A 27,426-nucleotide genomic window follows, 5' to 3' on the forward strand; every position below is an offset into this window, starting at 1 on the left:
GTCCAAAGCATTTGTTGCAACATTTAGTTCCATTCCAGAGATTTACCCTGCAGTGCTTTTTTTCTGTCACTAGATGTCCTCAGTCTGCATCATTCAACCCACTTTTTCTGAGCCAAGATCATCTTATACCCACCCCCAACTTGTGACTCAACAGTGAAAGGAGAAGCAGCACAGTGATGAGCTCATCCCTCTGTCAATCTGCTCTCTCCTCCTATCACCATGCTTCTTGCCAGCACATGAACTGATTTGCTCATTGTGCTGCTTCTTTCTCTAACACTCCAGCCCCGCTATACAGCAGACTGATACCAAGTCACATTCAGATACTTACACTGCTTGTATTTATAAAATACATTTAATGATGTATTAATGGTTAGAGAGCTACATTATTTGTGTCTTCTATGTCTGCCCAGAGTTCAGCTTTAGTTCAATCACTCTGCACAAGGCATGCACAGACGAAAGCTTCTGACCACATTAACCCTCCCCTTGCTGGTGTAAGCCGATCATAAGTGATTGCCCCAAGTCTGTGGATTGGCAGGCAGAAGGGGACAGGACGCCAGCTGGTCTATCAAGAGACGGGCAAGTTCGGAGCAGAGGATGGAGGAATGGGTAGGGGGGTGTTGAAGTCATATGTGGATCTGAGATTAGGCCCGGCTCTGTGTGCCTGAAATCCTGTGTGATTAGCACAGGCAGAGCTGAGATGATACGGAATTAAGAAGGGACACAGTGAACAGACATGGACTCACTGTTACAGCTCACGCTCTGAAACGCTCTAGGCTCTTCCAGGGTTGTAGATGAGATGTCCTATCTCAAACCTTCTGGGAAGGAGTTGGAGAGATTTGACGGCCTGTCGCTGATCTACTGGTGAGTACAACAGCTGTTTTTTACCGCACAGAAGTACGAGGGGGCCACTAAGAGCCACCGGATGCCAGTGTAGGATCAGGGAAAGGGGGCATCTTATACGCCATGCAGAAATACAAGTTTGTTATGACTAGGGACCTCCTTGACTAGGAACCTCCTTGACTAGAGACCTCCTTGACTAGAGACCTCCTTGACTTGGGATCTCCTTGACTAGAGACCTCCTTGACTTGGGATCTCCTTGGCTAGGAAACTCCTAGACTTGAGACCTCTTTGACTAGGCACCTCTTTGACTAGGGACCTTCTTGGCTAGTTCCTCCTTGACTTGAGACCTCCTTGACTTGAGAGCTCATTGATTACAGACCTCCCTGACTAGAGATCTCCATGGCTAGGGACCTCCTTGACCAGGGACCTCTTTGACCAGAGACCTCCTTGACTAAGGATTTCCTTGGCTAGGGACCTCCTATGACTGGGGACATCCTTAACTAGAGACCCCTTTGACTAGAGACCTCCTTGTCTAGGGACCTCTTTGACAAGAGACCTCCTTAACTCAGGAACTCCTTGACTAGGACCTTTTTGATTAGAGACCTCTTTCACTAGGGTCCTTCTTGGCTAGGTACTTCCTTGACTAGGACTTCTTTGACTGGAGTCCTCCTTGACTAGGGACATTCTTGGCTAGGGACCTCCTTGACTTTAGACCTCCTTGACTTTAGACCTCCTTGACTAGGGAATTCCTTGACTAGAGACTCCCTTGACTAGAGATCTCCTTGGCTAGAGACCTCCTTGGCTAGGGGCCACCTTGTGTAGGGAAATCCTAGGCTAGGCATTTCCTTTACTTGCGACCTCCTTGACTAGGGACCTTCTTGATGGTGGCCATTCTGGTCTATTTTTGTTTAAAAGGGGGCAGTCCAACTATGATTTCAAATTTTATTAGATGCTGCAAAGTTAGGAATCTTAGGTCTCTGCATTTGAGTTAGTAGTTCTTCGCAGCCACTCATGCAAGTGTCAAGCGGTCCCACTACCTAGATTTAATACCCTACTTTTTTGTTTTGGTAGAATGGAATTAAGCTATGCTTTTTATTTGTGTTTGTGACGTCACTGAGGAGATTATTCCTCACTTCCTATCCCACTGACAGGAACTCAGGGGGGCAGGAATGATGGGCGATACAAATGCACCAAAAACACATTTTCTAGTAAAGTGGTAAAAAGTTGGCACTTATGTATGTGTTGTACTACTATGCATGACCCCCAATCCTTCATTCCTTGTCCTCTTGTCACAGGGTGGTCACTGGAACACAAACTAAGGGAAAATCTCCTTAGTATAACCATAGATAGTAACAGGAAGATCTAGCCAATCCCTGCTCTATACAAAAAAATAAAATAATAATAATTTGGTTGGAGTTTTGCCAACTGCCATCAACCTGTTAATAAAATGTTCCATGAAACCTATCCATTTTTATACACCTTATTTTAGACCTAATGATGTAATCTCTGTGCTTCTGTATGCAATGAAGGCAGATCATGACTGATGACATTTTTATTGAAAACCTATTTTTATATACTTTTTTTTTTGTAGACCTAATAATTTCATTACTAGATCTCTATGCTTCTCTATGCAGGCAAATCATGGCTGATTACATTTTTGATGAAAATCTATCAATTTTATATACTTTATCTCTGTCATTCTCTATGCAATACAGGCAGATCCTGGGAGGAGCCGTCAGGGTGCTATACATAGCTTGCTGACAACATTGCAGCACAGTATTCCTCTTAAGAGCGCTCAGCCCTGATGTAGTAGTGGACTGGCTCTTGGGAATCAGTGGCGGCCGGTGTTAAACTTTTTTAGGGGGGTGGCAGACAAACCCCCCCCCCCGGTCCACACTCAGCCCCTCCACGGTCCTCCCCGCACTCGGCCCCTCCACGGTCCTCCCTGCACTCGGCCCCTCCATGGTCCTCCCCGCACTCGGCACCTCCACGGTCCTCCCCGCACTCGGCCCCCTCCTTGGTCCCCCTCCGCACTCGGCCCCCTCCTTGGTCCCCACACTCGGCCCCTCCACGGTCCCCCCGCACTCTGCCCCTCCACGGTCCCCCCGCACTCTGCCCCTCCACGGTCCCCCCGCACTCTGCCCCTCCATGGCCACCCCGGCTTCTTCGGCTTCTCCTCCTGGCCAATCCAATCCACCTCATGTCTTGATCTGGCCAGGAGGAGAAGCTGGAAAACAATAGCTAATATTAATTCGTTAGTGTCACAAGTGGGTGGGATCAGGGCTCTAATCATGTGGCTTAAAAAAAAAAACTCATAGAAATCGAAGTCTGGCGCCCCAAATGCTAACTAGGGGGGGGCGGCAGCCCTGCGCCCGTAATGGACCGGCTGCTTCTGTTGGCAATGGTTATGTAAATATCATAATGCTAAGCCTCTATGATTGAAAGAACTGAAATTCAATGAATGATGGGGGTGAGCCAGGGACAGTCATCCTTCCTAGGAACGCCCACTCCTCCAGACTGACATCCACCCATCAAGGCATATTCATATTGCATAACCCAAGACAGCCCACGGCTTACATCAGGGCTGAGATTTCATGAGAGGAGTACAGATTGCAGGTGCTGTGATGTTATCAGGAAGCTATGTACAGTGCCTTGCCAGTCCCATCCCATCCCACAATCAACCATTATCTCCCTACATTACATAGAGAAGCACAGAGACCCAGAGATGACATCACTAGGTCTAAAATACGGTCTGCAACGAAAATGTTAAATTTTTCTTTAAAATAAATGTCATTAGCATGTTGAGGGGAAAAGGAAGAACCAGGGAAGGCAAAATATAAGCTGATTAATCTTCAGCTGTAAGTAATCACGTCAGGAAAAAAATAAAAAAATAAAAGATTAGCGCTTTTATTTCACGGGGAGGACCGAGATAGGAACAGCTAGCAGAGCGCTGCCTCAGCACCGCGTACAAATCCGCCGGGTGCCAGCTAAAAGGTGTCATGAATGAGAGAGTTAGTTAATGCGTGACTGATTGGATTTTGGTATTGCGCCTCATCAGCGGGATTGGTGAAGGGAGAAGTGTGCTGGACGTCTGCTGACTCTAACCTTTCACTGTAAACATGCAGATCAGCCAGGCGGCTGCCACTCCCTCCACAAGCCTTCCTTCCGCGCTCTGCCTTCCGCCCATAACCGTCCATGTAATCAGCCATAATCCGATTAAGGGCTAAAGCTTTTATCACTTGAACTTGAGATCAAGTCCAGCACTAGGTGAAGACGGTTTACTGGGGTTCAGCATGAAGGGACACGGCCGGGGCAGAGCTGGGGTCACAGCAACCCCACAAAGCAGCTGTAAGGGCACTCGTGCATATAAACCTAGATCCCTCGTATATTCTTTTCCACTACTGCTGAAGATTTTGTAGCGCACCCCCTAAAGAGCCGCAAGAAAACACAGACCCCCCCTCCTCCCTGCACAGCCAGGCACACCGAATCTTCACAGGCAATCTAATGCCTTGTACACACGGTCGGAAATTCAGACGTAAAAGGTCTGATTGGATTATATTGTGGGGGAAATCCGATCGTGTGTGGGCTCTATTGGACTTTTTCCGTCGTAAATTCCGACGGAAAAAATTTGAGAGCTGGATCTCAAATTTTCTGACAAAAAAATCCAATCTGACTTTTTCTGATCGTTTGTCACTAGGCTGACTCCCAGGGGATCTCCCAATAGTGCTGACCTGTTCCTGCTGTCCTCTCTCCTTGCTTCCATGTCTCCAGGAAGGGCTTCCTCCATGTGTTTTGGCAGGATCCTTCCAGCACCCAAGCCCAGGTCCAAGGTCACCCCCCTTCCAGACTAGGGGGCACCCTCAGGGGCCATCGACAGCCACCTCAGCACTCCATCTCAATTTTCCACCCAACTGCCCCTCTCTGGTATGACTGATGCTTATTTATGAGGTGGCCTGTCCCCTGACAGCACTTTACTGGGGATTGACTGAGGCCCTCATAAATATTTCAAGCAGCTCCTCCTAGCCTCCACCCACTATGTTTAGAACATTCTCCCAGAAAACAGGGGGAGGCACCATAGAGGCTGTTAGGATCAGTCATCCTGCCCTAAGTCACTGAACCCTGACCCAGATTCACAGCTCAGGCTTAGCCCTGAGCCAGACTTAAAGCAGAACTTCAGTCATTTTTTTCAACTGTCCATCTATTAAATCTTCTGCCCTTGTTGTTTTAACTTTGGATAGTAATTTTTTTTTTCTGCCAGTAAATACCTTATACAGCCCCCTTCCTGTTTCTTGTCTGGAAAAAAACCTGGGCTTATGACATCATGCACAGCTCTCTCTCACTCTTGTGAGAGTTTTCCAGGAGGGGGGGGAATTAGTCATAAGAGGGCCAATTAGAGCTGCAGAGCTGGAGGTGTGCCTCTGTGTCAATCCAGGAAGTGAACAGGCAGCAGCTTCAGCTGCCCACAGTTAAAATGGCTGCAGACCGACTCAGTAGAGGGAGAGTTCTGCAGCATATTTGGCAAGTACAGAATCACAGTATATATATAAAATAATATGCAAAGTGGTTGGAGGAAAGCTTTAGAATGACAAGAATGTTTTATTACAAATTATGTGAGCAGACTGCAGTTCCTCTTTAAATTTCCTTACACTAACAGCTATTCTAACAACCTAGCACACTAGAAGGTGCTACAATTTTCTAAGTAAAGGTGGGTTTCACTTTAAAGTGGAACGTTAATCAGAAAATGAAGTCCTGCTATCACTTCAGGCTGGCCCCTTTTTCAGGTATAGCTATGTAAAGCAGTAAACCTAAGTGTCTACACTGTGTACAATCCAGTAATGCACTGTCTCATCCTGTTCTGCACATGCTCAGTTTCTCCCTATTCTCAGCACTGGGCCTAAAATCAGAGCCATTGGAGGATGATAAGCGGAAAGCTTTAAGATTTACTGTTCCTGAAGGGGGGAGAAAGCAACGGGAATGACACTGTGTGGAGAGAACACAGATTAGGGAGGGTAAAAGGAAAAGCATGAGAGGTGATGAGACAAACTCTGCTGCCAGGGAGACACTAGAGAGTTAAAGGTACAATAATTAGTGTCTTATCTTATTTCCCTCATGGGCAGCCTGTGAAGCTTCTTTAAGCCTCCCCCTCTATCTGAGCCAAGACATACAATCAAGGCTGGAAATGTACATATTTTAATTGCACAAAGTGACTTATAGTTTTTTAGACCGGGTGGGGGGAGAAAGTAAGAAAGTGACTGCTATGGGCTTCAACAAAATGGTGGCCTCCAGCAAGAAGAAACAGCAATGCTGGAAGCAAAATGACTTTTGCCAGCACACTCTATTAGCATAGCTGTGTCTACTGACCCTTCTTATGTTGTATAGTGAAATTGTGGGGCTGGAGAACGAATTTCCAATGGAGTAGCTCCCTGTTCTCCCTAAAAACATGGCCCAAGGCCCTCTTGTGAAGAGTAAAGACTGGCCTGTGTAGTCCAATCCAATAGAAGAGCTCAAATTGCTGAAAAAGGCAAAGGGGTTGCAAACCATCCTTTAAAATAAATAAATAAATAACAAACATGCCTATACTTACCTGCTCTGTGCAATGATTTTGCACAGAGCAGCCAAATCTTTCTCTTCTGGGGTCCTTCGCCATTGCTCCAGGACACTCCTGCTTATCAGGTGCCCCCACGGAAAGCTGCTTTTCATGGGGGCATCTGTGCGGGCTTGCTCCCAAGTCCTGCTGCTGCGCCCATTGGCACAGACAGCAGGACTTGGCCCTGCCCCCGACTGCTGTGTCACAGGATTTGATTGACAGCAGCAGGGGCCAATGGCTCCTGCTGCTATCAACCTGTCCAATGAGGAGAGAGATAGCCTCTTGAGCCGCTGTGCTTGTGCACATCACTGGATCGGATCCAGCTCAGGTAAGAAAAAGGGAGGTCTGGGCGGGCAGCTACAACACAGAAGGAAACCTTAAGAGAAGGGCTTAAGACCACTTTAATGCTGGTTCTAAAAGAAAGGTGTCAGAATACACAGAACATAGATGCAGACTGGTCAGGGTTCCCATGCTGACAGCCAAAAGAACCTACAGTGGGTGCATGAGTATCAAAACTGGATCATAGACTAATGGAAGAAGATGGCCTGGTCTGATGAATCGCATTTTCTTGTACCTCATGTGAATGACTGTGTGTGTGGGTCACCTGGGGAAGAGATGGCAATAGGATTCACTATGGGAAGTCTCTTTGGAAGTTGCCAGATCTTAAAAGATCTGCAACTGACATTGGTGCAAGATACCACAGCATACATTCAGAGGTCTAGTGGTGTCCATCCCTTGATGGGTCAGAGCTGTTTTGGCAGCAAAAGGGGGATATAGCCAATATTAGGTGGGTGGTCATAATGTTTTGTCTAATTTGTGTATGCTACCTCCTTGGTTACTAGTTTCAAGCTCAGGTAGAAAATGGGATGATATTCCTCTCCTGACTGATTCACCTGGCACTGTAGCACACCAAAACCAAGACAGATGCATTGGTGTGCACCAGAAACCAATGGGTAGTATCTATGGGTTGTATTACAGGGGCACATGCCAGTGCCTCCTTTAAAGTCTGGAAGACCTATTCCCGTGTCCAAGACACCAACTTAGGCAGTTTATTCTTGGTTAGGTCACTCAGGGGTTTGTCCAAACCACTATAGTTGCCAGAAATTACCTATAGTAGCCAGCTGTCCCCAAGAATTACATAAACTGCTACTTGGTTTGAGGGGCAGGCTAGGCCATGATGGCAATACCTTGTAATCAGGTTCAACAATGACATTTCTGTACTGGGTATCTGTGAAAACAAGTTGGTTGATCCTTCCCTAAGAGAACTGTGTACCTCCAACCAACTTCTCTTCCTCTGTCCATTTGCATGTTGCCTAGATGTAACACCCACATATTTTCACAGTACCTTGGTATGTCCAAAGGGTCCAGCTGGTGAATTCTGTGTGACATCAGAAGGTGCCAAGTATGATACTAGAGTTCCCAGATCAGTACTAGGAGCACTGGTGTTTGTATCTCATCCAAGACTCAAACCTCTCTCACTCCTATAGCCCCAATCAATGAAAACCCATACACGGGGTACAGAGTGAGAGCCCCAAACTCTAGTGAGACCAAGAAATTTCCCTGGTCTGATCTCATTTTCATCAGCTCAGGGTGAACTTGTGTGAATTCTGCACTGGTGGCTCCAATGTGTGGTAGGTTTAGTTGCGCACAATAATAGGCTGTAGGTTGTTCATGATACCTCTTGTTTTTCTACCCATACATGTGTATATACAGTCTGTATTTGCGGTTTTACATCTGTACTTTATGCTTACATTTGTGCAAGTTTACTTAGAAAATTCAGAGATTCAGATTAATGATTTCAAAAAAATCATCTAATAAAGAAAAAAACTGTGCATTAAATATTTACAGAAATTATATTGCAACATTTTAAAAGTTAAATGAACTTGTGGAGTTTATTGGTTCTTAGTAAAGTGCAAAGCTTGGATCCCTTGAAAAATCTGATTCCTCCTGTATTGAATTGTATTGTGATTGTACTGTCTGCCTCCATATTGTAAAGTGCTGTGCAAATGGCTGGTGCTATATAAATTCTATATTATAATAATAATTAAGTCCAAGCTGATGTTGCAATAGTGATGGCCCTCATAAATTACTATTAGAACTCCGTATTATTATAAATTAGAGCACAAAGCTGCTACCACAGAGGCTTTCTCTTGTCCCTTGGCCAGGGTGTTGCAGAACCCTATTGCAGGGTGTTGTAGGTTTTCTGGAATGCCCATTAGAAACAACCTTCATCCACATCTAAGCATTCCATGAATGCAAACAAACACGCACATGTTTGTGATCGTTTATAGAACTCATGAAAATATGCGCTGTACTTGCAATACCATTTATTGCAAATGGCACCCCAAGAACGGCAAGGAGATGTGCGTTTTTGTGCATGTGAAAGCACGCCACAATGTGCAGGGGAAAAAATGTGCAATGCTCAATGCCAAAAGAGGTACAGAAGCTTCTTTGGTGCTTTGTCGTGTGTAGGGCAGCCCATTGAAATTAAAGGGCTGTCCTATGCTTGTAGTGTGAAAACAAGAAAAAAAGCATGAAAAAAAGTGAACAAAAGCCCCAACTAAATGCGGCAAGCAGATGTGCATTTTTGTGCATGTTAAAATGTGCTATAATGTACGGTAAAAAAAATGCGCAATGCCTAATACCAAAAAAAAGTACAGGAGCTTATTTGGCCCATTTGTGGTGCATAGGCCCAATTAAATGAATTAGCTGTCTTATGCTTATAGCGTGGAAACAAACAAAAGTGTGCGTTCACAAGACACCTTTTCCTGGAAACATCTATATTTCCATATGACAAGGTTCCATAATCCATAAACCAGAAGCAGAATGAAATCATGATTTATCAGATACCAAATGTGATATATATATATATATATATATATATATGATATGTCTATTTCTCCTAGGAGTGTCTATTATTAGTCTTCCAGACCTTGTACCATAGGTGTGTTTGATGTCTGAGTGATAATTACTTATACATTTTTGTAACTACTTTTTAGAAGATAACTCTACTATGCCCCTCACACACACAAGTGGAATTTCCGTCGGAAAAATTTTGGATGGTTTTCCGACGGAATTCCGCTCAAGCTTGGCTTGCATACACGCGGTCACACAAGTTCTCTGAACTTTTTCGACCGTCAAGAACGCAGTGACGTACAACACTACGATGAGCCGAGAAAATTAAGTTCAATGCTTCTGAGCATGCTTCAAATTGTTTCCGAGCATGCGTAGGAATGTTGCCCGTCGGAATTGCTACAGACCATAGGAATTTACGATCAGAACTTTTTCCATTGGAAAAATAGAGAATCTGAATCTTTTGCTGGTGGAAATTCTGCCAGTAAAAGTCTGATGGAGCATATACACAGTTGGAATTTCCGACCAAACGCTCACATCGGACTTTTGCTGGTGGAATTTCCGATCGTGTGTACGGGGCATTACAGTAAAAATTATGGAACATTCATGAGAGTTGTTGATGTACAGCTATAGGTCAATATTCCAGTTTCACATTATACTGCATTTCAGACCATTTATGACTTGGTCATTTATGACAGCAACTCATCAAAAGTCCAGGCTTATCAAGTTTTATGATACCTCTGCATTCCTTTTAACTGGGCTTTTGTTTGTCAAATGTGTTGCCTTCCTTGGCTGCCTACCACAGTCAGATTTTGATCTGCTCTTGGTAAAGATTTTAGAATTTTGGGAGAAAATTAGGGTGGCACTGGATTTGGCCTCGTCTTCTCATTCTCCCTTCAAAGTTCGTCTGACCTCATGAAAGCTGGTGTCATACTTCAAAATCAGTGAATTTGAGATTCACACATTATTCTCTGCAGATGAATCTTCCAGTTGCATCTTTGTTCCCTTCGAAAACCTTACTCTACCTGGTAACATTACCCATTAAAACTTAAAGTAAGTTATATATAACTAAAGGCAAACCTTCTCTTTTTTGTTTTTGTTTTGGATAGCGTGGAGAGGGATTGGAATACCTCAATTTTTATTGCCTTTTATTATTTGTCTTCTTTTATTTATCTGAATTCCCATTTGGGAAATCCACCCTCTTTATTTGTCTTGATGACCATTATCAATGAAAGTAAAAGTAAAAGAAAATCCCAAATTTGGGGTTGTCCTCAAAAGAGAAAGAGGGGACATTTTCAAATGGGGCCACTACTGATTCTAGGGACAACTAGGAATTCCCTCACTTTGGATGGATTGGAGGAATTTCTAGGCAATTCCTATTCCTGTTATGGGACAAGAAGTATGGGGAAACCTCCTTGATGGGTCACAGATGGCAAAAAAATACCTGATTGGGATTATAACTCTCATTTACTGTATCCAAAAAAAAAAGGTTTACGCTTTAGTTTTACTTTAACCACTTCAGGACCATCCACCCCACCTATACTGCACCAAAATCACCAAATCACATACATGTACATGATTCTGTATTTCTGGGTAGGGGGCAAGGGTGCACGTGCCCGCCGCCACAGCTACGGCACAATCCGATCAGCCAATGATTTATGGCCAGAACCCACTGATCAGCTGAGCAAATGACAGAAGAGAGCTCTGTGTAGGTAAACACAGGGTTCTCTACAGAGTTGCAATGTGCCATTTTTTTCCTCACTGCAAAGCAGGGAGTAAAAACAGGCATACTGTTCAGTAAAAGCAGTGCACAGTACACACAGTAAACATTGTGAGGCACACAGTTAGCCCTTTGAGTGCCCCCTAAATATTAACCCTTCCTAGCCATGTCATTAGTACAGTGACAGTGTATATTATTAGCACTGATCACTGCATTAGAGTCACTGGTGATGTCAGTGTCAGTTACTCAGTTCCCACAAAGTGTCAGTTAGTGTCAGATTGTCCGCCGCACAGTCCAACTATAAGTCGCTGATCACCGCCATTAGTAGTATAACTTTTTTTTTTTATTCCAGTTTTTTTTTTTTCATTCCAGTATTTATGCCATAGTTTGGTTTGTGTGAAAGTTATAGCATCTATAATCGATATACACTTATTGGGATTTTATTTACCAAAGACATGCAGCAGAATACATTTTGGCCTCAGTTTATGAAGAAATGGATCTTTTTAATTTTTTATTAGTTGCTTTATAGCAGAAATGAAAAAATACTGTTTTTCTTTTTAATTTTCAGTCTTTTTTTTATTTATTTAATAAAAAAAATAAAAGCTCAGGGGTGATAAAATGCACAGCATACTAGCTCATTATGAATTACTTACCTGAAATCAAAGCCCCTGCAGCGGTCCTCAGCCACCTCCTCCGTCGCCGCTATGATACCCGGAGTGACTTCTGGGTATCACGGCTCCAGCGCTGTGACTATTTTCACCTGGTGGCCCTGCCAGTAACACACTTCCTGTCCCCGGGCGACTCATTGTACTGTTTCTATGGAGGAGCAGGACTTTTTAACACATTGCACCTAAAATGCACAAAAAACGCACAGGTGTGAATGCGGCCTTGTAGTGAGTGTAAAAATGGGTACAGGTTCTCTTTCTCAGAGGGAGAAGATGGCTCTTTATAAGATGACTATTATTAGACTATATGTAGTCTCAGTATTTTTAGTATTCTTTAACAGTGTCACAGGGTTCTGCAATCTACTGTCCGATTAGCTCCCAGCCCATGGATACAATATAATGATGATGTATGGCTACATCTAGGCCAGTTCCCCCCTGTAGCACAGACCAATGACAACTAATATCAGTGTCATGCTGGCAGTAGAATGACTTCTCTAAAACTGCACTGCCAACGAACTCGGCAAAACTGCCATGTGGGTATAAAACCGAACATAAAGCAGACCTAGCATTAAAGAAGTGTTCTTGCATTGACCTCTTCTGCCGCGTACACATGACCGGACTTTTCGACATCAAAGGTCCGACGGAACGATTCCGGCAGACCATTCGATTGTGTGTGGGCTGCAGCGGACTTTTGATTTGAAAAAATCCGTCAGACTTTAGATATGGAACATGTTTCAAATTTTTCCGCCGGAACTCCGCCGGACTCAGTTCCTACCGAGAAATCCGCTCGTGTGTATGCTAGTCCGACGGACAAAAACCGATGCGAGGGCAGCTATTGGCTACTGGCTATGAACTTAATTATTCTAGTCCAGTCATACGTCATCACGTTCGAATCCGTCGGACTTTGGTGTGATTGTGTGTGGCCAAGTCCGTTCATTCGGAAAGTCCGTCAGAACTCTGTCAGAACTCTGCCGAAAGTCCGTCGGACCTAGTCCCTTGAAAAGTCCGGTCGTGTGTACGCGGCATTAGAAGAACCTTTTCTGTGAAATAAAAGCTCTCTTCCAGGATGAATATTTACTTCCGCTGCCGTTCTACATGTTCAGTGGTTTAAATTTTGACTCCCGGGGGTGGGCACCCCTTACACCTTGCCCCTCAAAACCTGGAAAAAAAAAAATATAATATATATATATATATATATATATATATATATATATATAGTGGGGCAAAAAAGTATTTAGTCAGCCACCAATTGTGCAAGTTCTCCCACTTAAAAAGATGAGAGGCCTGTAATTGTCATCATATATATACCTCAACTATCAGAGGCAAAATGTGGAAACAAATCCAATCACATTGTCTGTCTGATTTTTTAAAGAATTTATTTGCAAATTATGGTGGAAAATAAATATTTTGTCAATATCAAAAATTCATTTCAATACTTTGTTATATATCCTTTGTTGCCAATGACAGAGGTCAAACATTTTCTGTAAGTCTTCACAAGGTTGTCACACACTGTTGTTGGTATGTTGGCCCATTCCTCCATGCAGATCTCCTCTAGAGCAGTGATGTTTTGGGGCTGTCGTTGGGCAACACGGACTTTCAACTCCCTCCAAAGGTTTTCTATGGGGTTGAGATCTGGAGACTGGCTACTCCAGGACCTTTCTTACAAAGCCACTCCTTTGTTGTCCGGCGATCCCTGAAAACTTTCCTCTTTAGAGAATCCTATCCTGCCTCCATCTAACAACTGCACTATTTTATCCATTAGCTCATCGCCCACAGCTATTACCCTTTTGTATAACTTGATCCTCCCTCCTAGGTTGTAAGCTCTAATGAACAGGGCTCTCCGATTCCCCCCCCCCGTATTGAATTGTATTGTAATTGTACTGTCTGCCTTAATGTTTTAAAGTGCTGCGCAAACTGTTGGCGCTATATAAATCCTGTATTATAATAATAATAATAATATTAAGCAATAGTAATAATGTCATGACTAGCTTCCATTCATGACAGCTTGCTTTCGTTTGACATGCTGTGACTGGCTACAGCTAATCACATGGTACAGGGTGTCAGGTACCATGTTATAACTGTGGGCCAATCACAGCATCACAATAGTAATCAAGCAGTCATGAATGGAAGCTATTCATGACTGAATTGTTTACATTGTAATCATGTGATCGATTAAACAAAAGACCACCTCTCCACCCCTCGTTTTTGTATATTTAAAAAAACATTTTTTTAGTTTCTAACTTACCTTTTTTGGAAGTACTAAGAGTACTTCCGATCCAGCTGGGCCAAGGACATCCTCTTCTGTGGCGAGTGCCCCGTTGTCTTCTGGGTCATGTGTGTGTCCCAGAAGACAAGCTGGCAATTCACAAAGTGGCGCGCAATTCGCGCATGCGAAAACCGGCAGTGAAGCCGCAAGGCCGGTTTCCCTAAGTTAGAATGGCGTGACATTGCAGTCTCCCTGGACAGGTAAGTGTCCTTATTAAAAGTAAGCAGCTACAGTGTTTGCAGCTGCTGACTTAAAAAAAAAAAAATAATTCAGCTGGAACACCGCTTTAAGGAGAGTTGGCCAATGGGTTTTTAAAATATTTTCCACTTCCTTATATTGCCGATGGAATCCCGTGATGAATCCTATGTCGCCCTGAAATGTTTTTTGGTAGTATTAGTTAAAAGGGATTCTCTATCCATCTTAAGCACTATATTTTTACAATGATTTAATTCTATGGGATTGTAACCCTTACCAATGAATCAATTTATGATAACTTCTGATTGGGTATTATAATCTTCTACATCATTGCAGTTCCTTCTCACCTGCATAATTTGGCTTTTAGGAATGGCCTTGAGCCACTGTGGGTGGTGGCAACTTTTGATAGGCACATAGCCATTTCTATCAGTTACTTTGAAGTGTGTTTTAGTATCAGTTCGATCAGATTTTTTGTTAATACCAGATCTAGATAGCTGATTGTTCCAGAGTGGTAGCTGGCTGTGAATTTGAGGCCATAGAGATTTGTTTTAATCATAAGGAATGAGGACCCTCCCATAATAAAATTATGTCATCTATATGGCGTTTATAAAATAGAAGACCCTTCCACTCATTCTGTATATGCTCTCCTGTTCCCATTTGTTGAGCACTAAATTGTCTACGCTGGGGGCATAGCGTGCTCCCATAGCTACCCCCCTTACTTGGTTATAATATTGGTTGTGAAACCAAAAAAATGTATTAACCATAGCCATTTTTAGGCCTTCAAGTAAAAATTGGATTTGTACTTCTTTTAGTAACGCTTCCCGATGACGTAGCGATACGAAACGTACGTCGAGGCGCCTTCTGGTCACGGCACTTCTGGGTCCCAGCTTCCGGTTTTCATTCCAGCGGCGGTGGAACGCAAGCCGATTCCTAGCTTGAGCAGGGCACATCGCGGCATCCACCCGACCACAAACTCTGTATCATCCAGTGCCGGGATATCGGCACTAAACCATGTAAGCAGGCACTTTTTTATACTTTTATGTTTTAATAAATGAATATAAATATCACTCTATTGGATCCTCCTTGTTTTTCTCAACTTATGTACCCGCTGAGGGTGAGAGGGGAGTACAGTGTTGAATAGTCCGGGAATTCTTTCCAGGCTGCAAGGTTGGCAGCATAAGCGCATTGTGACCTTCTTTTTGGTTAAAGAGGTCATGGCGGTCTGGTGAGCCGATATTTGATATGAACACATTGGGTGTTGATGGATGTTTACAAAATGGTGAAGGATTACTGCACATTTTGATTGAACAATCAAGTTTCTGTTTGAAATATTCACTGAAGAATATGGACTATGTTTTTTTTAGAATCGCTGTGGTTCACATATATGTTGTCATTTTCATGTACCATCGCAATTGTTCACTTATTGGTCTATATAGCAATTTATTGCATTCACAACCACAGCGCTGCCTACTATCACCAAACCTTTTTTGCATAGTAGGTGTTCTACAGCCCATTGGGGAGCAGCTCAATTAGCACAAATAATAAATTCTAGGGTGCGGTTTCAATACTCACTGTTTAAAAAATGAGGATTTAACCTTTGCAATGCCGGGAAGCTCCACTGCAAGAGTAACTTTTGATTTCAGCCGGAGTTCCATTTTAAGACACCTTTCTCCTGCATCCCCAATTTCTCTACCAGCTGCCATTGCTTTGATATGACCTGGCCACGTCTCATGTGTCTCTGGTACATTTTTCTATTATTATTATTTTGGGGACTCAACATGCTTTATCTGCTGTTGGGGCGGAAGGTGAGGCAGCTATCTTGGGCACGCTCAGTAGAATATCGTACTAGAACCAACATTTAAATATCAGCCAATTATACTACCAGCAGTTTTTGGAGTGTGGGAGGAAACCCACATGAATACATGCAGAACATGCAACCTCCATGCAGGTAGAATGCTGATCAGGAGTTGGACCAGGGACCCCAGTGCTGCAAGGCAGTAGTGCTAACCCTATTTCTTAGTGTAAATCTCTGTATAAATGAAGAATCTTACATCAATGTGGCAAGGACTAAGTCTATAGCAGTTCATAGGCAGCAGAGGGACCATTAGATGTCCTGGAATGGCCATGTGTGGCCACGGTGAGGACATTGGTCTGTAAGCTCCTTAACACACACACAGCTCCGGGTCAACTCAAGTGCAGCTGTGCTTTGTCTATAGAAGATATAACAGGCATAGTAAACATCTTGTTCTTTCCTTTCCAAAGCTTCCTAATGCTTTGTAAAAAAAAGCAAAAATAAAACCAAGATGTACAGTATAGGCGAACATGTGACACGGCCTCATTTATGCCACAGTACTGCGCTCAGTGCCTAAACAGCCATGTGCCGTCAGGTGAGAAGGTGTGAGTAGTGAGCGCACAGGGGAGACAGAGGATCTTCTGCTCCAAGGCTCACGTTATAGTATAATAAAGTAGATAATAAACCCTAAATAAATGCTGAAAAGGATATTTAAGGGTGTATTTATAACCAGTTTGCATAGAAATTTGCCCAGTAAAAGTGCATGTATGTCCATTTGGTGAGAACAGGGCAAAAAATTGAATGTTTGGCTATTTTCTATGCGGATCAAATTGGAATGTACTACATTTGGCCACTAGTTGTCTTTTTGACATTACCTTGAGTTGTTAAAGATTTTCTGAGCTTTCAGCGATTGGGTTTATACAGTATCTCACAAAAGTGAGTACGCCCCTCACATTTTTATAAATATTTTATTATATCTTTTCATGTGACAACACTGAACAAATGACACTTTGCTACAATGTAAAGTTGTCTTTAATGTCTATACCGCTAGCAACAAAAGTGAGTACACCCCTAAGAGAAAATGTCCAAATTGGGCCCAAAGTGTCAATGTTTTGTGTGGCCACCATTATTTTTCAGCACTGCTTTAACCCTCTTGGGCATGGAGTTCACCAGAGCTTCACAAGTTTCCACTGGAGTCCTCTTCTCCTTCTCAATAATGACATCACGGAACTGGTGGATTTTAGAGACCTTGCGCTCCTACACCTTCCGTTTTAGGATGCTCCACAGATGCTCAATAGGGTTTAGGTCTGGAGACATGCTTGGCCACCTTTACCCTCAGCTTCTTTAGCAAGGCAGTGGTCGTCTTGGAGGTGTGTTTGGGGTCGTTATCATGTTGGAATACTGCCCTGCGACCCAGTCTCCGAAGGGAGGGGATCATGCTCTGCTTCAGTATGTCACAGTACATGTTGGCATTCAGAATTCTGTCAATGAACTGTAGCTCCCCAGTGCTGGCAGCACTTATGCAGTCCCAGACCATGACACTCCCACCACTAAACTTGACTGTAGGGAAGACACGCTTGTCTTTTTACTCCTCATCTGGTTGCCGCCGCACACACTTGACACCATCTGAACCAAATATGTTTATCTTGGTCTCATCAGACCACAGAACGGTTCCAGTAATCCATGTCCTTAGTCTGCTTGTCTTCAGCAAACTGTTTTCAGGCTTTCTTGTGCATCATCTTTAGAAGACCAATTTGATGCAGTGTGCGGCGCATGGTCTGAGCACTGACAGGCTGACCCCCCCACCCCTTCAACCTCTGCAGCAATGATGGCAGCACGTCATACGTCTATTTCCCAAAGCCTCTGGATATGACGCTGAGCACGTGCATTCAACTTCTTTGGTCGACCATGGCGGGGTCTGTTCTGAGTGGAACCTGTCCTGTTAAACCGCTGTATGGTCTGGGCAGCTCAGTTTCAGGGTCTTGGCAAATAATGAGATGAGGTAATGTTGAATAAATACTAATAAGATGAGGTAATGTTGAATAAATACTGTAGATATCAAATCAATACTGTAGATATCAAACATGTTAGAATGCGTGCATCCATGAAACAGCCACAAGATATATATATATATGGGCTTCATCGGACCTTTGCTGTCGAAAAAATCAGACGGACTTTAGATTTAGAACATGTTTCAAACCTTTCCAACGGACTCAAGTCCAGTCAAAAAATCAATTTGTCTGTATGCTAGTCCGACAGACGAAAACCGACACTAGGGCAGCTATTGGCTTCCTTATTCTAGTCCGGTCGTACGTCATCACGGTCAAATCCGTCGGACTTTGGTGTGAGGCCAAGTCCGTTCATTCGGAAAGCACGTCAGAAGTCCGCCGAAAGTCCGTCGGGAAGACCGTCAGGCCTAGTCTGCCAGAAAGTCCAGTCGTGTGTACACAGCATAAGGAGGAGATAAGATAGTGATTTACAAAGTACTCAATGGTGATTCCAGCAGAGGGGGAAAACTATTCAGTCTCCGGGAGCTTAAAAAGACACAGAGCCACACAATGAGGTTGGAGGAGAACCTCAAACGTTAAACGTTGTAGGGGGTTTCCTTGTTATCTGAGCGGTAAGGATGTGTAGCTCCCTTTCACAATCGGTGGTGTCAACAGGAAGTGTTGATAATTTCAAAAAACTGTTAGATGGGCATCTTAATGAACACACTATACAATATACAAAATATATAGGGAAATAGGAAATGCCATTGACCTAACAAGCACCCACACTCCCACATAGGTTGAACTGGATGGACTGCCATCTTTATTCAACCTTACCAACTGTATGTACTATTAGATGGTGTCTCTAATAGTGTGTGAATTCCATTTTTTGTACCCCCAACATTTTCTTTTTGGTGCCATGCCTTTTTACATCACTCCTCTTGGCCAGCCTCCAATTATATGGACATCCCATGATGCCTTATGGTTTCTATGGTGCCATGCCTTTTTACATCACTCCTCTTGGCCAGCCTCCAATTATATGGACATCCCATGATGCCTTATGGTTTCTATGGTCTCCAAGCTGTATGCCCTACCATGCTATACATTGCCATGGAGTCCAAAAGGTAGTGCTTCCATGTTGCAGTCCAAAGCAAAATAAGAAGCCCCTGAGCTGACCAATGGACCATGGTTCTCAGACACATTTGGTGTTTCCAACACTAAAGCTTTCTGGGACCACCACTGAGTCCCAGTACTGCATTAAAAAGAACAGCAATGTCCTGCCACCAAGTTATGCTGCCGATTCCTGGGAGCAACCAAAAAGTAAAAAAAAAAAATTACCAAAAACATGTTTTTTTTTTTGTCTATTTGCATGAAAGGTTGGGGTTAGGCTTCCTCTGCTACTCAATATCCAATGTCAGGTCCTCATGAAGGGCCCTTTGAGCACAAGAACAGGTCCAAGATAGATAAAAGAAGTTTCACTAAACATCACAACCCATTTAAAGCCCAAGCCTTAAAGAGCACCAAAAACAAACTTAGATTTGCATTCCCTGTTGACCAAATGGCAAATTTTGCTGAAATGTCCTTCGTTTTCACTGAGATTTTAGCAAAGTTTAAACTCTTAGGAGCGTTATTATAAGAGATTGACATAACTGTCTGTCTATTGAAACCGTATGTACAGGCATACCCCACTTTTAAGTACACAATGGGGTTTATTTACTAAAGCTGGAAAGTGCAAAATCAGACTCACTTCTGCAAAGAAACCAATGAGCTTCTAACCCCAGCTTGCTCAATTAAGCTTTGGTAATATAACCTGGAAGCTCATTGGTTTCTGTGCAGAAGTGATTTTGCACTTTCCAGCTTTAGTAAACAAACTCCATTGTGTACTTAAAAGTGGGGTATGCCTGCAATTTGTTTTGTGCAAATGGAGAAAAAGGGATTGTTTCAGCCAGGCTCTATTCTCTGCCTTTGACTTGTGAGAGTGAATAAAATATTGCATTGTGGCCACTAGGTGGAGCTGAGGAGCATACGTATTAACTAAGATAGACAGCACCATCTAGTGGCTGTAATTAAGTATTTTCTGCATTCACAGTCAAAATGCAGAGAATATAACCTGAAAGCATTACATTTTAATCCCAATTCAGTGTTTGTGTAGGTTTAATAGATGGAACAACTTGATGCTGCAAGGAGTCTTCTTGAGTGGTCTGGGGCTGCCATAAGCAAAGAGCGTTTACATGGCTCAGTTCTCAGCAGCTGTAAAAATGTAAAGAGGCCAAAGAGGAGAAAGACAGCAAAGACAAAAGAGAGAAAACGGATAAGACAGAGGCAAAATATCAGCTGATATGAAGCACCCTAAAGGCATAACTATATCCACATTGTGTCTCCAGAGCTCTAGCCACAATCTGCAAGTATGCACTATGCATGGTAGACTAACCTCCTGCCACCCCCTCCCCCAACAGAAGGTCCCCACTCCTATGGGGGCCACTACCGCCCTCTTCTCTCAGTCTGATTTTGGGTCTGGAGTCTACAATCTTCAGCCACTGGCTGGTCACTGAAGATGTACCTCCTACAAATGTTACATAATTGCAGCCCTGAGCTTATACTAATCTCAGGATCGTACATTGAGGATGGTAGTCAACGTGCAATTAGTAAGAAAAATTGTTAACAAGGAGGTAAAAAGGTGTTCTTGGCAGAAAAGAAATCCGGAGTTTCTACTGAAATAGGAGGTGGTTTCCGCTTCCCCTACTTAAATCATAAATATATATAGGGCTACAACTAACGATTATTTTCATAATCGATTAGTTGGCGGATTATTGTTTTGATTAATCGGTTAATAACCTTAAAAAAAAAAAGTGCAGTTGTATGATTTAGTTAAAGCGGGAGTCCGCCGGGAGTTCCGCCGTTTTTTTTTTTTAAAAGCCAGCAGCTACAAATACTGCAGCTGCTGACTTTTAAAATAAGGACACTTACCCGCCCAGCACACCCGCGATGTCGGCACCCGAAGCCGATCTCTCGATCGCGTGCTGCCGCCGCCATCTTGGGTATGGGAATCAGGAAGTGGAGCCTTTCGGCTTCATTTCCCGGTTCCCTACTGCGCATGCGCGAGTCGCGCTGCGCAATAAGGATGGACCCGCTGCCTCTGGGATCTGTGTGTTTCCCAGCAGGCAGCGGGGGACTTTCGGAAAGGGGCGTAGATTCTACAGAATCTATGCCCCTTTCCGCAGATAGCTATGCCGGAAGTGGGTGCAGATACCTGTACTGTACAGGTACCTGCACCCCCCTCCCCCCTGAAAGGTGCCAATTGTGGCGCTGGAGGGGGGGGGGGGGGAGGATTCCAATGAGCGGAAGGTCCACTTTAGGGTGGACCTCCGCTTTAATATGTAAAGTTTAAAAAAAAGACAATTTATTTTTAAATATCTCTATGCAGTGGTAAATATAAATAACCAACTATATAGTTAGAGAGCAAAATATCTAATCCACTCTGAGAATAACAGACAGAAGAGATATACTGTATATACTATTAGAGGATATATACTGTATATACTATTAGAGGAGATATACTGTATATACTATTAGAGGATATATACTGTATATACTATTAGAGGAGATATACTGTATATACTATTAGAGGAGATATACTGTATATACTATTAGAGGAGTGATATACTGTATATACTATTAGAGGAGTGATATACTCTATATACTATTAGAGGATATATACTGTATATACTATTATAGGAGATATACTGTATATACTATTACAGGAGTGATATACTCTATATACTATTAGAGGAGATATATACTGTTAGAGGAGCTATATACTATATATACTGTTAGAGAGGAGATATACTGTATATATTATTAGAGGAGTGATATACTGTATATATTATTAGAGGAGTGATATACTGTATATACTATTAGGAGAGATAAACTGTATATACTATTAGAGGAGTGATATACTGTATATACTGTTAGAAGCGTGATATACTGTATATACTATTAGAGGAGAGATATACTGTATATACTATTAGGAGAGATATACTGTATATACTATTAGGAGTGATATACTGTATATACTATTAGAGGAGATAAATACTGTATATACTATTAGAAGAGATATATACTATTAGAGGGTGAATCTGATAAATCTCATTAGGTTTAGAGATCACATTTTTTTAATTTAAAAAACAATTTTTTAGAACGTTTAGAATGTTTTTAAACATTTTAAGAACGTTCGTTTGATTTTCTAATCGTTAGTGGGGTCAAATCGACAATCATTTTGAACCACAGGGATGGGAAAATTGTGAAATAATGGAAAACTTCTCGGTGAAAGGAATTTTGAGACAGTGTATGTGTTTTTTGTTAAGAAATTACATTAATTTTAAAAATAGAATGTTCCAGCGAATGTACAAAGATAGTTATTCTGAATATTCTCATCTGAAAATTGATTCATGTGGCCAGCATAAGGCTCGGTACACACCTATGCAATTTGCTTTTGCTGTGCGTTTTGATTTTTGCGCACGTGATTTTGCTGCGATTTGCATTTTTGCTTTTTTTTTTTTTTATTTGGCCAATTTTGCTGTTAGGCAGATTAAAAAACATATATTGCTGCAGAAACGCATTACATGCTTTTCTGCAGCTTCTCCGTTGTAGTATATTGAACGGAAAAAGCACAGTTTTGCATTAAAGAAAAGTCCCTGACCCTTTCCAAATACGCAGCGGCTGAAAAAAGTACAGATGTGAATGTGTCCCATAAGAAACCATGTAAATGTACTGTAGTGCGTTTCTGCAAAAAGCACCAAAAAACAAATAGATGTGAACCAGGCCTAAGACATTTAGTAACATAATGGGGTTAAATAAACTTAAAGTAGCCCTTTATAGTACAAAAAAAGCAGATAATCACCACTGTAAGGGGTTCTTTTTTTTTTTTTTTTACTGTAGAACTGTGATAGTAATATTTACAGTAGCGATTATTTGCTCTTTTTGTACTATAAAGGGCTTGTTTTAGTTTTTTTTAATCCCATTATGTTACTGGCCGATTAATCGATTATGAATAGTGATAGTAGTAATAGCAGTAAATAGTAGTAAAAGTAGTAATAGTAATCGATTAATTTCATAATCGATTCATTGTCGATCAATCGATTCGTTGTTTTGGCCCTAAATATATATTATCTTTTTAATATTTTTATAGAGTTTGTGATTAAAAATACCATTTCAGTATTTGCAGATGACACCAAACTATGCTGTGGAGCAATGTCCTTACAGAATGTCTCCAACTTACAAGCCAACCTTAATTCACTGTTTAATTGGGCAACTATGTGGCAAATGTGGTTTAATGTTGATAAATGTAAAGTTATGGACTTATTGGCTAAGAATATGCATGCATCATACATACTAGGGTGAGTAAATATGAGGAGATCCATAATGGCGAAAGATCAGGGTGTTCCGGTAGATCATAAGCTTAAACGAGTTGTAAAGTCACAAGGTTTTTCATCTTAATGCATTCTATGTACCTTAATGCATTCTGTGCATTAAGGGGAAAAACCTTTTCTAGTGCAGCTGCCCCCAAGAGCCCCCCCCCCTTTACTTGCCTGAACCTTCAGCTCCAGCAGAGGAGGAGCCAGGAGCGATGCCAGTGGACCCCAGAAGAGGAGGATCAAAACCCTTGCACAGAGCAGGTAAGTATGACATGTTTGTTATTTTAAAAAAAAATCTGCTCAATCATTTTAACCACTTTCAGACCGGACCATTTTGCTGGTAAATGAGGTCTTTTTACACTTTGGCACTGCGCTGCTTTAACTGGTAATTGCGCGGTCATGCAATGTTGTACCCAAACAAAATTTGCGTCCTTTTCTTCCCACAAATAGAGCTTTCTTTTGATGGTATTTGATTGCCTCTGCGATTTTTATTTTTTGCGATATAAACGTAAAAAGACCGCAAATTTTGAAAAAAAATGATATTTTCTACTTTTTGTTATTAGAAAAATCCAATAAACTCAATTTTAGTCATACATTTAGGCCAAAATGTATTCAGCCACATGTCTTTGGTAAAAAAAAAGTCAATAATTGTATATTTATTGGTTTGCGCAAAAGTTGTCACATCTACAAACTAAGGTACGTTTTCTGGAATTTACACAGCTTTTAGTTTACGACTGCCTATCTCATTTCTTGAGGTGCTACGGTAAATTGGCAGGGCAGTACAAAACCCCCCCAAATGACCTCATTTTGGAAAGTAGACCCCCTAAGGAAATTGATAAGAGGCATGTTGAGCCCATTGAATATTTTATTTTTTTGCCTCAAGCGATTGAATAATGACAAAAAAAAAATTTTTTTTTTTTTTTTTACACAAAGTTGTCACTAAATGATATATTGCTCACACATGCTATGGGCATATGTGAAATGACACCCCAAAATAAATTCTGCTGCTTCTCCTGAGTACGGGGATACCACATATGTGGGACTTTTTGGGAGCCTAGCCGCGTACAGGGCCCCGAAAACCAAGCACCGCCTTCAGGCTTTCTAAGGGCGTAAATTTTTGAGTTCACTTCTCACTACCTATTACAGTTTTGAAGGCCATAAAATGCCAAGATGGCACAAAACCCCCACAAATGACCCCATTTTAGAAAGTAGACACCCCAAGCTATTTGCTGAGAGGCATGTTGAGTTCATGGAATATTTTATATTTTGCCACAAGTTGCGGGAAAATTACAAACTTTTTTTTTTTTTTTTTTTTTTTCACAAAGTTGTCACTAAATGATATATTGCTCATGCATGCCATGGGCATATGTGAAATGACACCCCAAAATAAATTCTGCTGCTTCTCCTGAGTACGGGGATACCACATATGTGGGACTTTTTGGGAGCCTAGCCGCGTACGGGGCCCCGAAAACCAAGCACCGCCTTCAGGCTTTCTAAGGGCGTTACAGTTTTGAAGGCCATAAAATGCCAAGATGGCACAAACCCCCCCCAAATGACCCCATTTTGGAAAGTAGACACCCCTAAATTTAGGGGTACACTAGTGAGACTAGGTAATAAATGGCGGGTGCCCTGAAACTATAAAAAAATAACTAACCAACCAGCGTCACCTGTAACAGTTATATGGTGATCACTGGTGAAAGGGTTAACTAGGGGGCAATCAGGGGGCTTTATGCGGTAGTATATGGGGGTCCCTGGCGCTATAAAAAGCTGCGGCGAACCTAAATACCTACCTGCCTAACTAGCGTCACCTGTGACACTAATACAGCGATCAGAAAAACGATCGCTTATTAGGCTGGGTTCACACAGGAGCGATGCGGGAACGCCACGAATGCGCGGCGGGTTCCCGCATCGCATGCCTCCCGGCGGCAGTTCACACTGCCCTATGCGAACTGCTGGGAGTGTCAGTGAAATGTTAATGACACCCCCAGATCAGTTCGCATATCGCAGTGCGATCTGCAAACTTGGATCGCATGGTGTGAACACCCATGCGATCCGATTCTGCTGCGGACCAAAAAAAGGGTCCCGTGCGAGTTTGCGGCGGGTGCGACACGAATTCAGCCATACTATCTGTATAGCTGAACTCGAATCGCACAGAGATCGGATGTGATTTGCACTGCAGTGCGGTGCGAATCACATCCGTTCTCATAAACCGCTGCAATGTGAACCCAGCCTTAGTGACACTGGCGACGGGGGGTGATCACGGGGTTAAACCTTTATTGGGGGGGTTAGGGGGGTACCTTAGAACTAAAGGGGGCTAACCCTAACTGCCCTAACAGTTATTAGTCACAAATGACACCCGCCGGGTGATCAGGGGGTTAAACCTTTATTAGGTAATAAATGGCGGGTGCCCTGAAACTATAAAAAAATAACTAACCAACCAGCGTCACCTGTAACAGTTATATGGTGATCACTGGTGAAAGGGTTAACTAGGGGGCAATCAGGGGGCTTTATGCGGTAGTATATGGGGGTCCCTGGCGCTATAAAAAGCTGCGGCGAACCTAAATACCTACCTGCCTAACTAGCGTCACCTGTGACACTAATACGGCGATCAGAAAAATGATCGCTTATTAGGCTGGGTTCACACTGGAGCGATGCGGAAACGCCGCGAATCCGCGGCGGGTTCCCGCATCGCATGCCTCCCGGCGGCAGTTCACACTGCCCTATGCGGACTGCTGGGAGTGTCAGTGAAATGTTACTGACACCCCCAGATCAGTTCGCATATCGCAGTGCGATCTGCAAACTCGGATCGCATGGTGTGAACACCCATGCGATCCGATTCTGCTGCGGGCCAAAAAAAGGGTCCCGTGCGAATTTGCGGCGGGTGCGGCGGGTGCGGCGAATGGCTGAACTCGAATCGCACAGAGATCGGATGTGATTTGCACTGCAGTGCGGTGCGAATCACATTCGTTCTCATAAACCGCTGCAATGTGAACCCAGCCTTAGTGACACTGGCGACGGGGGGTGATCACGGGGTTAAACCTTTATTGGGGGGGTTAGGGGGGTACATTAGAACTAAAGGGGGCTAACCCTAACTGCCCTAACAGTTATTACAGTCACAAATGACACCAATGCAAAAAAAAAAAAATGACATTGGTGTCACTGTGACTGGGGGGCAGGGGTAATTGGGGGGGTGATCGGGGGGTAAAGGGGGGGTGTGAGTGTGCCTGGCATGTTCTACTGTGTGTGTAGAGTGTTGGTGCAACTCACCGATCCGCTCTCCTCCGTGTCGGAACGAAAAATACCGACACGGAGGAGAGAATACATCACTTCCTCTCCTGTGTTTACATTACAGGAGAGGAAGTGATGTCACGGGGGATTCCTATTCGTCGGGAGCGATCGCGTGGGGGTGGCCATGAATGAATGGCTGCCCCCTCGTCCCGGATCGCTCCCGGACGAAAACCGACCGCCGCAGGCACCGGGCGGGGGCCCGATCGGGCCCCCGACCCGCGGGAGGCAAGGGACGTACATGTACGCCAATATGCCTGCCCGTGCCATGCTGTCGACGTACATCGTCGTGCGGCGGTCGGCAACTGGTTAATAATAGCATGCAATGCCAAGCTGCGGTTTCCAAAGCCAGCAAAGTCCTTTCTTGTATTAAGAGAAGTATGGACTCCAGAGAGAGAGATATCATTTTGCCCCTGTACAAATCGTTAGTAAGATCTCATCTGGAATATGAGGTTCAGTTTTGGGCACCAGTTCTCAAAAAGGATATCGGGGAACTGGAGACAGTGCAGAGAAGAGCAACCAAACCGATAAGAGGCATGGAGGAACTCAGCTATGAGGAAAGATTAGAGAAGCTGAAGAGGAGAATACGGGGGGATATGATAAACATGTATAAATACATAAAGGGTCCATATAGGGAACACGGTGTTGAGTTATTAACTTTAATGTCCCTTTAATGTCATCAGAGAGAACAATGGGGCACTCTTTACATGTAGCGGAAAAAAGATTTCATCTCCAAATACAGAAAGGTTTCTTCACAGTAAGAGCTGTGAAAATGTAAAATAGACTCCCTGCAGAGGTGGTTTTGGCCAGCTCAGTGGATT

The 27,426-nt window shown here is 43.1% G+C and overlaps 1 protein-coding gene across 3 annotated transcripts in view; it reads left to right on the forward strand.

Annotated features, from left to right (window-relative positions):
• Positions 1-611: 611 nt before the first annotated feature.
• LOC143924932 (syntaxin-binding protein 4-like) overlaps positions 612-27,426 on the forward strand; it is a 100,211-nt gene continuing 73,396 nt past the window's right edge. Inside the window, exons 1-2 of one of the 3 annotated variants that reach the window (XM_077449464.1) lie at positions 612-861; positions 14,939-15,139. In XM_077449464.1, coding sequence (XP_077305590.1) covers positions 15,138-15,139 — 2 coding nt within the window. In that variant the 5' untranslated portion in view covers positions 612-861; positions 14,939-15,137. The remainder of the gene's footprint in view (positions 862-14,938; positions 15,140-27,426) is intronic. The other 2 variants (XM_077449460.1, XM_077449462.1) reach the window with 2 other exon arrangements.

This window comes from Lithobates pipiens, unplaced genomic scaffold (assembly GCF_037356315.1).
Source record: "Lithobates pipiens isolate NorthernLeopardFrog02 unplaced genomic scaffold, aLitPip1_a1.2 Scaffold_22, whole genome shotgun sequence".
NCBI classification, from domain to species: domain Eukaryota; kingdom Metazoa; phylum Chordata; class Amphibia; order Anura; family Ranidae; genus Lithobates; species Lithobates pipiens.